This window comes from Geospiza fortis, unplaced genomic scaffold, assembly GCF_000277835.1.
Source record: "Geospiza fortis unplaced genomic scaffold, GeoFor_1.0 scaffold54, whole genome shotgun sequence".
In the NCBI taxonomy this organism is placed as follows: domain Eukaryota; kingdom Metazoa; phylum Chordata; class Aves; order Passeriformes; family Thraupidae; genus Geospiza; species Geospiza fortis.
Genome location: NW_005054301.1, coordinates 17,359,301 through 17,373,301, shown reverse-complemented (window position 1 = coordinate 17,373,301; position 14,001 = coordinate 17,359,301). Strand labels below are relative to the sequence as shown.

Sequence of the window (14,001 nt, the reverse complement as noted above, 5' to 3'; positions counted from 1 at the left end):
GAGAGAGGTCTAAATTGGAAATTTTGTCTTTGTTGTTTTAGAAGCTCATTTTGAAGTTGTAGAATTTTCAGAAGTTTCTATAAAGAGATTAGTTTTGAGAATTGGTAATCTTGTCCTTGGGCTGAAGTGGCCTTGGAAAATACACCTGGAGGTTAACAAAGTGAGCTGGGGCTATTCTTTGTTGACAAAGGAGAGAAAGAGAGTCTTCTAAGTATTTGAGGTGGTTGAGATCAGCCTTGGAAAATTCTTTAGCATCCTAGATGAGGCTGGATCGTAGAAGGCAGGGATTATGAACCCTGTCCCAATCAAATAGTTTGTAGCTAGAGCTACAGCACTACAATGCTCAGCCCGGGAAGTAAATAGGTTCCAGTCTCCTGAAGTCACCAAGACTCTCAAATCATCCTAAAAGGATGGTCTCCAACAGAAAATACCCTGAAAATTAACAGATGGAGTCTGCACAGTGGATCCTGGTGGTTACTGAGGACTGCAGCAGGCATCTAGCATACCCATAATTGATGTCAGCACCACAGGGATATTATTCAACCAGCATGCCAGATGGAAATGCTTGGTAAAGCCACACACCTCAACCTCCTTGAGAGGCAGGGGATGTCCTGGTGCAATCAAGTTTGCTTGCAGGCGAATCACTGGGTCTAGGATGGGTGCTAGGGCTTCTTTACCCCTTCCTTTGTATTATTGGTAGAGATCTGTCCTATTGATAATAGCAGAGGGAGGCATTGTCATTGCATGTCAGTGTGATAGCCGGAAATATGCATCTCTTGTAACTGCAGTGCAGCAGAAGACATCTCTGTGATTGATTGTACAGCTGTGTCTGGTGTATACTTCCCTGATGGTGTGGCTGTCCCAGCTGTCCTTCGTCAATGTGGCTGGAGTTTTGGTAGAACAGAGGGATTGTATTTTACTTGTGGAGAGCGTGGAGCTGTGTTGAAGTGACAGGAGATGGTAGTCAGTACTTATTATTTTCTCTTTGAATATTCTCCCATCCTTTTTCAGCCCCAGCAAAACTGACAGAACATAACAAACCTACATCAGAATCCTGCATTCTTCAGAGAAGCTTGACTTTCAGCAAATTCTCTGAAACAAGGCAAGTTTGCTGAATCAAGGATCAAATGAGAGCAGTTTTCTAATCATCTGTGAATAATTCAAGACTAAAGCTCTTCAGGTCTATCCCCAGGCACATGTGACTTCTTATCATAAAGTTATTAAACTCTAGGAAGCTCTCAGCCTGAAAGCTATCACAGAGAAAGGATTAAACACCAGAGAAAAGGAGGTTCAGGTGGCATTTGAGTCACAGTCAAAAGCAGCAAAAGCTTTTATAAACCAATCTTTAGCAAATCCTAAGTAGACAAATAATGCTGATGTCTTCCTTAGTCAACAACTGCCTCTGTTGCAGAGGAAGTAGGTGTTTTGTTAAGTGAACATCTATGTGCAGTTCTGTTAATGGCAGGGGAGACAATGCTCTAAACAGACATAAAAGGCAGAAGAAAATGAAGAAACAAACAAACAGCCACAGGACACGAAAGAACATTAGGAAAGCTTTATTTCCTGCTGCCTGAGCCAGTCCTCAGTGAAGCTGATGGAAAGACTTGCTTCATTGCAGCAGCCTTTGAATGTTGTTAGCTCCATGGAGAACAGGCTGTGTTTGTTTTCTGTTTTTTAGCTGCCACATATGTTTAAAAGAAGGTTATTTATAAAGATGTCCTGCACCCACAAGTTTATACTCATGGTTTCAGATGGATGTGATTTTTCATCTTGCTTCTGTCTTGTATGCATGCACAGTTTTGACTGCATGAGTTAATAAACTGCTTTATTGCATTCCTGATGTGGTGTCTCTGCAGCAGTAAAACAACATTTCTAGGTGTAGGTTGTGTATAAGTTGAAATTTATGAAGTCTTTGGGAATTCCTTAGAAAGATTTCTATAAAAGTATTTTTCCCCCACTGTTATGCTCTTTAGCCTTGCTATCCTGAATAGCCCAACAAAAATTACTTCTGGGGTAACTTTTTATATGCACTTTTCAGCTCTCAGTCCATCTTCTTTACCTATTCATCTATTTGTGCAGGAGAATAATATGAGTTGGCAGGTAATTTGAAACTGAAATCAACCCCCCTAAATGGCAAGATTTTAGTGCATAATTTCAATTTTTTGAAAAAGGTCTACTTTTGTTGCAATAGATACCTCTGCAGCTATTTTAGGTTTTCCCTATAATGCGATCCATAAAAGTGAAGATATTTTAAGAAGAAATTTAACGTAAAAAAAATATCTCTGGGGCTGGTGTAAATGTGGTGAGCTTATCACCTATTTTATATTATCTGCTTTTTGCATCTGTCTTACCAAACTGAAATCCCTGCTTCCTTATCTGTTATAAATGAGCATAATACCTTGGGGCTAAGTTAGTTCACACTGTCTGGGGAGTTCATTCCTAGTCACACCCTCATAGAGCCTTTGAGTCTGTGTGTGTGCAAATGCCTAAGAACAGCACCTCCTTTCCATGAATGAAGATGGCAAAAAATACCCCTGTCCTTTTGACCACAGCCTGATGATAAATTAAAAGTGTGAGGAGTGTAATGCACTGTTTGAATATGTTGAAAGGCTTTTGAGACTGGAACCTTTTGCTTAGGAGTCCTGCCAACAGTCGTACAGCAGATCCTTCTCCATTTCTCTGAGTTCCTGTATTCTCCCTCCTCATTGTATCTCCATCTGCAGCAATCTGCTTCTCACTGATGTTAGGAAACAAGGCTTGAGACTGAAGCACAAGATTTTTCTGGTTAGCTATGCAGGAAAAATAGACATTCTTAATGTCTGTCTCTCTATGCATACGGGCTGGCCCAGTCACGCTCAGCATGTCCATAACACTTGAAAGGATGACCTTGTTAAGCAACAGCTGTTCTCAGCCAGTAGTCTTGAAACAGCATCTGCTAGGAGAAGGCAATTCCTCTTCATGCCAAATTGCAGTTGTTCATTCATTTGGGGGGAGATTCTTTATTTGAAATGCCATTAACAAGCCCAGACTTAATTATACTCAGTTTTCCCCAAATGGTCATCTTTTATGAGGCCACTTGCTACCTCCCCTATCACCCTGCAGCTGTTGGCTGTACGTACAAGTGATCATTACAAAGACCTTCATGCTCAAGAGGACACTGCCATGCTCCAGTGTTGGTACATGACTAATCAGTGATGCCACTCAGAATTCAGCTCTCAATGTGGTTCAACAAGATGTCACAATTGCAGCCAGTGTCTCTCCACTGGTGGCCTGGCCAGTGAAGCTGAAACAGTTCTGTGAGTGCTGAGGTGCTATGAGCCAGCTGTCTCATTTGACCCAGAGCTACCGACCCCATCATCTGTGCATGCACCCTGCTGCAGAAAGGCAACTCTGCCCTTCCACATGTCCACAGAGGTGACTGACATGCTCCCAACTAGCTTCACAAGGGGAGCAGGACCATAGGAATGTGTCTCCTGTTGACAGAGTGACAAAGCTATCCTTTGTCCCCTTAAAAAGGAAATAAGCCCAGAAGCTTCTCTCCTTAATTAGGTGAAAAGACATCTCATGGGACATGGGGGACTTCACCTCAAACTTAAGGATAGCTAATTGGACAGGAGCCAAAAAGTCCTGCCTGAGCAATTTACTAGAAAAAGAAGAGAACAAAGAAACTAATCGCTTTTGTGAGGTGTTTTACCAGGGGCAAAGACTCTTGCACCTCGCTTGGTTTTTCTCTGTAAAGAGTTTTGTTATTTTGCCTCTTATTAAAGCCTTTTTGTTTCCAACACTACCACAGAAGCCATCCTGCTGATTTTATGCCTTCTAAGGTAGCTGAGCTATCTTTGGTGTGAAATGTATCTCCAAGAGCTTATGATACCTGGCTCAAGGAGACTCATATTTCACAAGACCATAGGTATTAGTTCCTCCTTTCAATGCTTTCCTTTTTTCCTCACTCCTGGCTAGTCTCAGATAGATGGTGCAGATGCTACCTCTACTTTACAACACCCACGGTCCTGGAGAAGACCTGTAGGAGTTCCAGAACAAAAAAGGATTGCATAGGAGAATGGGGGCATTTCAGGCAGTTGCTTAAAATAATTTAAAATTCCTTCGACTTGGCTGCTACCTTCCTGACTTTGACTCAGGCTGCCACCTCTCAGAACACAGCTTCATTACTGAGCTCATTTATCCCCATCTACAGTTTCTCAGCTATAGCCTTTCCTCTGTAAGTCACAGGCCATTCCTGGCTCTGTTGAATCGGTGCTGCAGGCAGCTTTACAGCCCAGTGGCACTTCATCTATTCTGGTGATTCCCAAAGGCTACTTAAATTCCCTAGAGTAGAAACTGTAATTTTTACACAGTAAGTATACTATAAATCTGTTTCAAGCAATTGATCCTAGCATGCCAAGTCCACCAAGGTGAGACTGTACCTTGAGGTACAGTCAGTACAGAGGTGTGTTGTGAAGGTGGTTATGTCCGTTCTGTCTCAGAAATTTTATTTTCAGTGTGCATGCTATGTGCAGCAGCTGACTGGGGTGCAGAGCTATAGGTATGTTCCTTGTTGATGCACTCAAACTCCCCCAGCTCTGCCAGCACTGGGCAGTTATGCTGCCAGGTTAGTTTTTGTAAAGTGGCAAAAAAGATGTCCCCATGTATTGGGTTACTGGTTTATTTTGGATGTGTCAAAGAACTACACGGATTGAATTGCCATTTTCTCTTTCCACATCTGTGTTTTGGCTGCTATAGCACAGCCTGTAGGCCTTGCCTGAGCAGATATGCTGGTTTGCATCTAATGGCCTTATTCTGAAATTCTAATGAGGATAACCTATGCTGTATTGTGTAGTCCTTGTAGGAGCCATTTTATGCAAATACTATAATGATTCCCCTGGAGTTCTAAAGCCTTTGCTCTTAAATTGCTCTGAGGTGCGTTTTAGACTCCTCAGGTGCCAATAAAACCCCTCCGCATTCTTTAAGAGACACCAAGGGGAATTCTGTAGAGTAGCTCAAATGGATCCATGCCCCATTTGGATGTCACCTCATCTTTAGCAAGACTGATAAGTGGAAGAGTGGTGGTTCAACAGATGTTCAGCACTGAACTCTCCAAGCCTCAGTTTGAAGACAAGACTTGAAGTAGCTAGGTTGTATTGTTTGAGAAATGTTATGTTGCCTCTGTTCATCTTGATTTTCATGGATTGGAGCACTACATGGTGCCCCTGAGAGGGCTCACTTACAAAAAATATCCTCAGTGCCTTGAGTTATACTTCTATGCATGGTTTGAATTGCCCCAGTTGCATCATCCAGCACAGCACAGAACCTATTACATTCGAGAGCTTTCTCTTAGGATCTACTGATCAGCTCTTGTCTATATTTTGACATAGTCACCCTGTTAGACTATCTCAGATAATGTCTAGCATATGCCCATAGAACCAAAGCCCTCTCAAAATGCAGCACACTGATAACATTGCCTTCTAAAAGGTAGGAGACTCAGGAAATCTTCCATTGCTGGATGACATTTCAGCCCATGTGGCTGCTAGGCTGCTAGGCTGCTCCCCTGCCCACTGCAAAGATTTACAGGGACGTGTTAAAGCCTTGCCCAGCAGGGATAGGTAGCTCCTAGGACACTTAGGGGAGGGGAGAGGGTGCAGGACAGTTTGTACATTTTAACCAATTTGTACATTTGACTGTTTAGTGCAAATGTTTGTACATTTGACTGTTTAGTGCAAAATGATACAGCTTAAGATATTTGGAGGATATTTCCACACCCCAAATTAGCTGTTTCTTGATGAGTTGAATTCCTGGTGTGGATTTGACAGTTGCCTAGAAAAAGCACCCAGACTGTCAGGTCCCATTTCTCCTGCCCATTTGGCTTCAGCCATGGATGGCTGAATGGCTGTTTCCACTTGACTCTGCAGCTGCCAGCTGGGTCACTCGCAGTTCTTACACAGAGTCCCCAGAAGCAGCTGAAGCTATGGGAGACTTGGCTTTCTGTCAGCTGGTGCTGCTCAGTAGAAGCTGCAAGTACGTGCAGCCTTCACCCAAGTGCCTGAAGCGAGAATTGGTCTACAATCTGAAGTTGTACTTGCTGCAATTTCTGACCTGTAACAGTTTATTATTTATTTACATCTCCTATCAGAGTTAGTACATTACATAACACAGAGAAGTTCATCCCCTTCAACAGAGAAAATCCCACTTCTTTGACAAAAAAACCCCATGTGAAATTTTCAACTCTAAAAACATCTGAAAAAGGATTCTACTGATGGAAACAATGAGTGGTAACAGCATTCAGTGAATTTATTGTTCCAGTGAGTGGTTTTCAGTGCAGAATTTCTCAGAAGCGCTGCAGTAGGTAGATTTTTCTGTGACTTCATATGCAGTTGGAAAACACCCACTTCATCTTGCTTGTGCTGTTTTATTTAAACTCAATGGCTTAATCCCATGGCAGCCAGGTTCATTTGATATTTCTCCATTAGCTAGGCACTGCTGGATGCTCCAGCACAATATACTTTATATCAAGGAGTGAAAAACACAGAAACAGATTGTAGTGTCGGTAGCATTCCCTGCCATTGCCCTTTTGTTCCTATTGAACATTGTGTTCTGCCATAAGGCTACACTGACAAGAGGTGACATGGCAAGCAACACTGAGGTAAGGGGAAACCGCTTTGATTGCATCATTATCCTTGAGCTCCACAAACTGCCCTTTGTTGCTTGGTGGCCCAATGCCCACACATCTTCATTCTTTTTCTGGCTCTTCCTTGCCTTATTGATTCATTCTGCGTGAAGAAGCTCCTATAAAAATAAGGCAAACACCTCATCATTGCTTCTACATTGGAAAGTGCTATTTCAGTTGCTAGGGGATGTACGTAGAAAATAAATCCAACTCTTAAAAGCAGTATTTCCATTTCAGGCCATCTTACCTTATGCTGTTCTGTTGTTTCAGCTAATTTTCCAAAGAATCATACTTTGGTTTAGTTGTTCTATCTATTAATATCTGGGAGGAAGTCTTAATTAAAACTTTAAACTGCTTGAGAACTAAACTCACATGCATGCATATATCACAAGGAGCCTAAACTGAGGAACTTTCTATGGCAATATGTTGCCTAAGTTCCTGAAGAGGAAGAAAGAGGAATGCTACAAAATCTGAGGGAAATTGTAGTGCAACTTGTTATTGGCTCAGGTCAAATTAGTGTAGTATAGGTAAAAATGTTCGAGTAGAACACATCAAATAGAGTCTTAAACTTCAACAGTATTCTTGTGAAAATTGTCTGATATGTCTGGTAAGAAAATCAAATGGGTCAGCAAATTTTCTGTGAATGAGTCTCAAGCATATGTGGAGAGGTTATCCACCTATAGGTTCAGGCAATAGCTCTAGCAATGGAAATCAGGGATCTAGATGGAGATAAAAAATTGTTAATTAAATAAATGTCCCCAGATTAAAAATTTCAAAAATACAGATTCACATAGATGTGTCTAAGGTTAAGTGAAATGCAGCATTGGTAAGAACTGAAATAGAAGTCCTTGGAGTGCATTAGGTAAAGAACAACAGTCTATGCTTGCAAGTAATTTTAGCAGCTAAATGGCTCTGCTCATTCTCTGATACCTAATGATAATGTCTCCAATTTCACACATTGATTTTTAAACAATGCGTGTCAAAATAAAGTGAGTTCTGTAGTCAAATTAGCACAGTCACAGGTTTGCTGCCTTCTCCACACCTCATTGGAAATGCCATACTGTTGGAGCAAGCTAATTCCCTTATGCTCAAGGTGACTGTTGGAGCGGAGCTTGGAGTGTTCTGCCCAGGCCATTTGCAGGAAGGACCAGCTGCAACACAGTGCAGCCCATCCTCTAGAAAATGTTCTATTCTCCCTGAAAACTTCTTGAAACTTCTAAGCTCTACATTACCTTGCCAATAAGAGACTTCTCACCAAATCATCTTCTTAGTGGACTCCAGACAAACACCCTTGGAGTTTTTACAGTACTTGGTATTAAATTAAGTGTGGTTTTCATCAGAAAGTGGGTGGGAGGAAGAGCAGAGCAATTTAGTATTCCAAAAGGTACAGTATGGACAACCCTGGAAACACTAATTCATGTAAATTGTGGGACAAGGTCTGTGGGGTGGAGTTTCCTCTCTGTCTCTCTTGCTCCATGGGAAACAATACAGGGAGGGAAGGAGAATTCAGGTATTATGACTCCTGAACCTGCTACAGACTTTAGGCTCTAGTATGCCGGTGTAGGGCCCTACAAACAGGCAGTAAATTTACTAAAGACAGGCTCTTGAGGCATGCCTGCTGATCAGTTCCCTGTGTCTCTTCTGTGCCTGCTAAGGGATATAGTAAAATGTAAAGGGAAACATATTTTATGTAGTCTAAGCCAGATACAGCTATTAAAATCTGGCACCTATATGTCTGCATGGCTAAATGCTACAGAGAAAGGGTCTGCAGTGTGAAGCAATTTGTTTCATTGTGCTGAATTTGATATGACCTTGGAAAACAGTATCTGTGCTGGCAGAGTGTAATCCAAGTCAGTGCCAGGAGCATCTAGGATGGAACAGAGATACTTACAACCTAGGCTGGTGGTTTTTTTATTGCTTTCCCCCCATATTAGGGGGGGAAATACCTCATTCTCCTCATACCATATGAGGAGAAATTAGAGGGTGGTATAGTGGAATAGGAAAAGGACCCCCAGATACTGTGATTGGACTGGACCACTGTGTCAGCCCAAGGAAGAAAAGGGAGGAACAAGAACAGCTTCTCAGGCTCCATCTACCTAGTCATACTCAGCTTCTGGGCTCCTCAAAGTCTTGCCAGCAACAGCTTAAATATTTTTCTCAGATTTTTTGAGCTACTTGCTAAAGGAATATCATTGTCTTGGTTGAGAAGCTCCAGCCGGCCTGTTCTTTTACCCATGGACTGGAGAACAGAGTCACCAAAGCCATGAGGTGAGGGCTGTGAACTGTTTTTCCTGGTTTCTGTTATGATGCTGACAAGACCTACAGCTGGCAGGGGTCCCTGTGCACGTCAGCATGGAAGTTGGCAGTTACTGCTGTTTCTGACTGCAGGAGATGCTCCTGTCTGTTCTGAGCAACAGGGAATTCACCCTGTTGAGGTGGTTGTGTGGATGAGGATGACATTTCCTCTACACTTGCTTTGGTACTATTAACCATGCTCCCTTTTGGTTTACTCCACAGATATTATGTGGGAGAGAGATCCCCCGCTGGGTGAACCGCCTGGCCTACTTCAGCTCCTGCATCCCCTTCCTCCAGAGCTGCCTCCCCAAGGAATGGCTGACCCCAGCAGCCCTGCAGAGCCACATCAGCCTTGGTCTCCACAAGGAGGAACAAGGGGACACCACAGATGAGGAGTCCCCCTCCACCTCTGCAGCCCCCTCAGCCTCAGGCACATCACGAACCTGTAGACATACACGGGTCTAAACTGCCCAGTTTTCCCCCAAATAACATCCCTGCTCTCTTGTTCTATTTATTTCTCACACCCTTTCGCACACATTGGTTTCTCTCTTCAACAGATAACACAGGGGAGGGAAGACCCCTTCCGCTTCAGTCCCTTTTCCAAGGACTGCCACTACAGTTGCTTGGCAAAATGACTGTGAACCCCAATACAGAACTGAGGATTGTGGTGACTAAACTGGATTCTCCTCCAGGGGCCTCCATGATCCTTGATCTACAGAGAACTGCTGACTCTCTCAGGCATGAGAGCATGTGTATGGGCAGAGTGCACATACTGTGATGTTCCTTCTCTGGAACTGTTTTAGCTTTTTATCGCTCCCTCTACCCATTTAAGACCAGCAGTCTCTTCTCTATTTTGGCTGGATTTTCCCTTCCCCAATGACAAATCACCTGCCCACACCCAGTGAAGGAACCAGAGCCAGAACTCAACCTTCTCATCTCTTAGACCAGCAACAAACTCCACTCAGATCCATCCCTTTTGTAATTATCAGGTTTCTAACTCATGTGAAGGACAAATGAAAGGTGCTCCTGTTCTATAACCACCTGTTTTCAGTACTCAAATTTAAGAGCTTAAATGATTGTCCTGCTCTTGAAAATAATAAGAACCTAGAAAATGAATGTGTTACTGTGGCTTTTCTTTGGGGTCAAAAAGAGCACTGGGCTGTGGTGATTAGAGGCAGCTACTAAGCAGATGCAGAGGTTACTTGACCATATTGGTGCTTTTTGGCACAGACCCCTCTCAGTTTTCCTAATCCTAGGCAGTGTTCTCAGTTTCCTTTTTCCCCCAAGATTCCCTGGGGAATCTCTCTCCTAGCTGACATTTGCTGGCTGTATTTGGGGAAATGGCCTTCCTGAGCTCAAGGAAGAGGAGAGTGAATCTGTTTGGAAGGTCAGTATTTCCTTCAGATTTTCCTCCTGCACTCACAGCCATAAAACATGGCTTCAGAGCCATTCTTCCCTGGCCTATTTTCAAGCCAACCCAAGAAGGTAAAAAACAAATGGTGAACCCAAAGAACGTCAACCTGTTCCTTTCTCCTCCCTTTTTGGAGGTGAAGGGGGAAACTTAGGGCCACATCTGGAAAGCACAAATGACCCTTCCAATGCATGGGCCACCATGGTGCCTTCCGCTGTGTGCACTATTTCAGTGGAATGAAAAATGGGCAGAGCTGGCTCACTGGCCTCTCCAAGCTGGCTCCTGACAAGAACCTGGTCCTTGGATGTATTTATGCTAATTCTGACAGCTGATGAGAAAGCACAGAATTGAGGAAAGGACAAGTACACTAACTTTTCCACTCAATTACCTCACTAGGAATTCTAGTCAGGAGGTGTAGGAAAGAATGAAAGGGGAAATCCAGGTCCTGTCCCTCCCTTGCAACTTCTCTTGGCTACACAAAGGAGGATGAAAAAGGAACAGGCAGTCTGTTGAGAGGGAGTTACCATTTTACAAATGGTGTTCTCAACAGCTACTACCAAGTCAGGACTTCCATCCCGGACCCAGAGGGAACTACAAGCCCTTAAGATGTTGGTTGTTTCCTTTTTTGGTCACAAATGCATGCTAAATCCAACCAGCTGTTTCTTTAGCTCAGGTATACAGGAGTGTGTGCTTTCAGGGCTGAAGGTCTCAGCTATGATGTAAATCATGTCTGCACAGACATTTAATGGTTTGTTATATGTGCATGTGAAGCAGGAGGCTCTGGAAAGATCTACTGGATGGAAGTGTAACTCACAGGATGGCCTCACTCCATTGCCTCCTGAAGTGATGCGTATTTAGGCAACAAAACCTTTACAACATGCGTCTCATTTTCATCCTCTGTACAAACTGCTGCAAGATCTCTACTGAACTATAGTCATGCTCCTTATTACCTTGGCTACACACAGCCAATGCTGCATTGTGAGCAATTCTGCAGCTCCTGGTAACCAGTCCAACACCAATCTTGATTAGTATGGCTTGTCCAGGGATGTTTAATTTGATTTCCATCATGATCTCCATGCCACTGCCCAGAAACCGTATTGCACAATGTACTGTTTCACTCTGTATTCCCCTGCAGTCATGGTCATTGCAACCTAAACCATTGCAGCATTGCAAGGTTCATTTGTCTGAAGTTCCCAGGGTTTCTGCCAACAGCCAGCAGCACATTATGTGCAATGAATTTTAAAGGTCCTTCTCAGGGAGAAAGTGAGAAGAGGCTTTCCCAGACCATTTGTCTAGGCCAGGGCAACTGCAGTCAGAAACACCTCGTTTCCTTTGCTGTGACAAAAGCCAGCCAGCCATCACCCTTGTGTTTCTGCTCTGCACCTTCAGATGAAGCATCATGTATACATCTAGGAGATGGGCTCCAGAGGCACATTTCACACAGAAAACCCTCTCACAGTACTTCACAAAGTAAAAAATGCTTAACTAGATGAAAACCTGGACAAGGAAACCACATTTAGCCTACTTGAGAACATAAATATGTGCTTGAAATATTGGGAACAACATTTGGGGCAAGCTGTGAATGTCATAAAAACCCCAGATGTTTGTTTACCCACTTTTATGTTTGTCTACCTGTTTATGACAGTATGGGTCACATCAAGGAGGCATCAAACCTCTGCTGTAAATCAAACCCCGAATATATTCCAATCTTTAAAACTGTTTCTCCTTACCCCTTTCTGTTCAAGGTGACTGATCAACCAACAATGAAAAGAACAAAGTGACACTGTGGAAATAAATTATATATTGATGATGGCTTTACCTCTGTAATTTAGCAGCATTTTAGATTATTAAACATTAAGACGTTTTAAAATCCTAATTTACTGTTCATCTCTGGCACAGAATGTTTGTCTTAGGCATTTTTATTATCCTTCCAATTATTATAAAATTGTTGTTATTACATAATTATATAATATTTGTATTTAGTTACACATTTACTTTCTCTTGCTGCTTTCTCTGCATAACACCATGTGGAAAATTTTAAATACCAACAGCAGTTATCAATGAAAACAGAAGAACAACGCATGAAGAGAGTGCCCCATAGCAGTGGAACAAACTCTTAACCCTTCTTCTTACAGCCAGGACTTTTGATGTCCTTTTAATAGCTGGGATGAGAGGGCACCAATTCTTCACGTGGGCATCAGCAGCTGTGGGTTATGTCTCTAGCAGTGACCTAATAGTATTCAGATGGGACACTAAGACTGGAGGTGAGGTTAGCCTAACACTGGAATATTAAAGGTACAAAACAAACTGTTGCTAGGGAAGGCATAAAAGGAGGGAAGCAATTAATAATCTCTTTTCTCAGCATGTCTTTATCTATAGTAGCAATTTCTTTAATTTCATGACATTATTCTTTCTGATTTCTTTCTGGTCAGTTGTCTTCCTCTTCACAAGTCTGTGATTTGAGGTTTATTTTTCTCAAACCCTTTAGAAGGGACAGTTGTGCTTTCAGAGGCCCTGGGTGTGCTGGTTTTCCAGCACTGAGCCTGTGCTTTGTGATGAGTTCATCCCAGGCTCAGCACAGCATGGGGATGGACACTGACAGACCTGTTCTCTTGCTCTCACTGCTCCCAGCTGAGAGTTTGCATCTCACATCTTGAATTCTGACCCATGTTGCCTTTGTGTTACTGAAGTACTCAAGATATAGTCATTTCCTGCTATGTTGTTTTTTATTCTTCAGTTCTGTTTCTTTTTCTCCAGACTGGTAGGGCCCTCAGAACAAGTTAGTGGATATTGGATTGCAATAATACTAGCTTATCTTACTGTATGTGTTTGATTTTATTCTTATTTTAGTTTGTATATATGTGCTATCTAATTAACATGGTCAGAAAACTGATCATGTTAATTAGATAGCACACATGACCAAAAATTTCCCTGATTAATGGAAAAGACCAAAGGAAGGGATCATCAATGTTCCATTTTCAAATGTTTTTAAATTAGTCTTTGAGTTAAAGCAGCAGGTGCCTTGTTCCACTTTGTCCCTGCCCTGCATGCCATCAGCAATGACTTGGAATGTGAAAAGGCTGTGTAGTGATTCAGAAGTATGTAAAGGAGGACCTGACAGTCTCCTATCTGCACATGGCGATTGCCACAGGCTACCAGAACAGGGCAGAACCTCTAGCTACAATAATATGTAAAAACATTGCAGCCTATACCTGGGGAACGGGTGCTCTTGTCTGTAACAGGTCAGTGCTCCAGCACCGTGCGTGTGGCTGTAGCTGAGACGTGCTGGGGTGGATGGCACAGCACATTTAATTCCTAGCACGTATCAAGGATATTGGCTCTAAATATCACAACAGCGGTGCTGTTCACTAGCACCGCTGTAGCCAACTTTGTTTTTAAAATGTTTTTTTTGGTTCATTTTGGTTGGGACAAGGGAAAACAAGGAGAAAAACAGATGATCACGGTCGTCAATCTTCTTCGCTTAGGAAAGCAGGCTACAGAATGAAAAGATGAAGCTCGTGACTAGGCCTGCTCAACTGTGTTCATCAAGGAGCTGTGAAGGAAAGCGTGAGGGGGTGCGTGGGCGATGCGAGTGTCGGGGCGATGTATGGAGGGAAGGGGCTGAACTGAGCTG

General features: G+C 42.8%; 2 protein-coding genes across 2 annotated transcripts in view; both read left to right on the top strand.

Moving 5' to 3' along the window:
- Positions 1-12,243, top strand: part of LOC102044674 (deubiquitinase DESI2-like) — a 54,183-nt gene extending 41,940 nt beyond the window's left edge. Inside the window, exon 5 of the mRNA XM_005417546.2 lies at positions 9,179-12,243. Within this exon, the coding sequence (XP_005417603.1) occupies positions 9,179-9,421 (243 nt within the window). The 3' untranslated portion in view covers positions 9,422-12,243. The remainder of the gene's footprint in view (positions 1-9,178) is intronic.
- A 1,633-nt stretch (positions 12,244-13,876) lies between these two features.
- LOC102034611 (cytochrome c oxidase assembly protein COX16 homolog, mitochondrial-like) overlaps positions 13,877-14,001 on the top strand; it is a 45,305-nt gene continuing 45,180 nt past the window's right edge. Inside the window, exon 1 of the mRNA XM_031064816.1 lies at positions 13,877-13,942. Within this exon, the coding sequence (XP_030920676.1) occupies positions 13,877-13,942 (66 nt within the window). The remainder of the gene's footprint in view (positions 13,943-14,001) is intronic.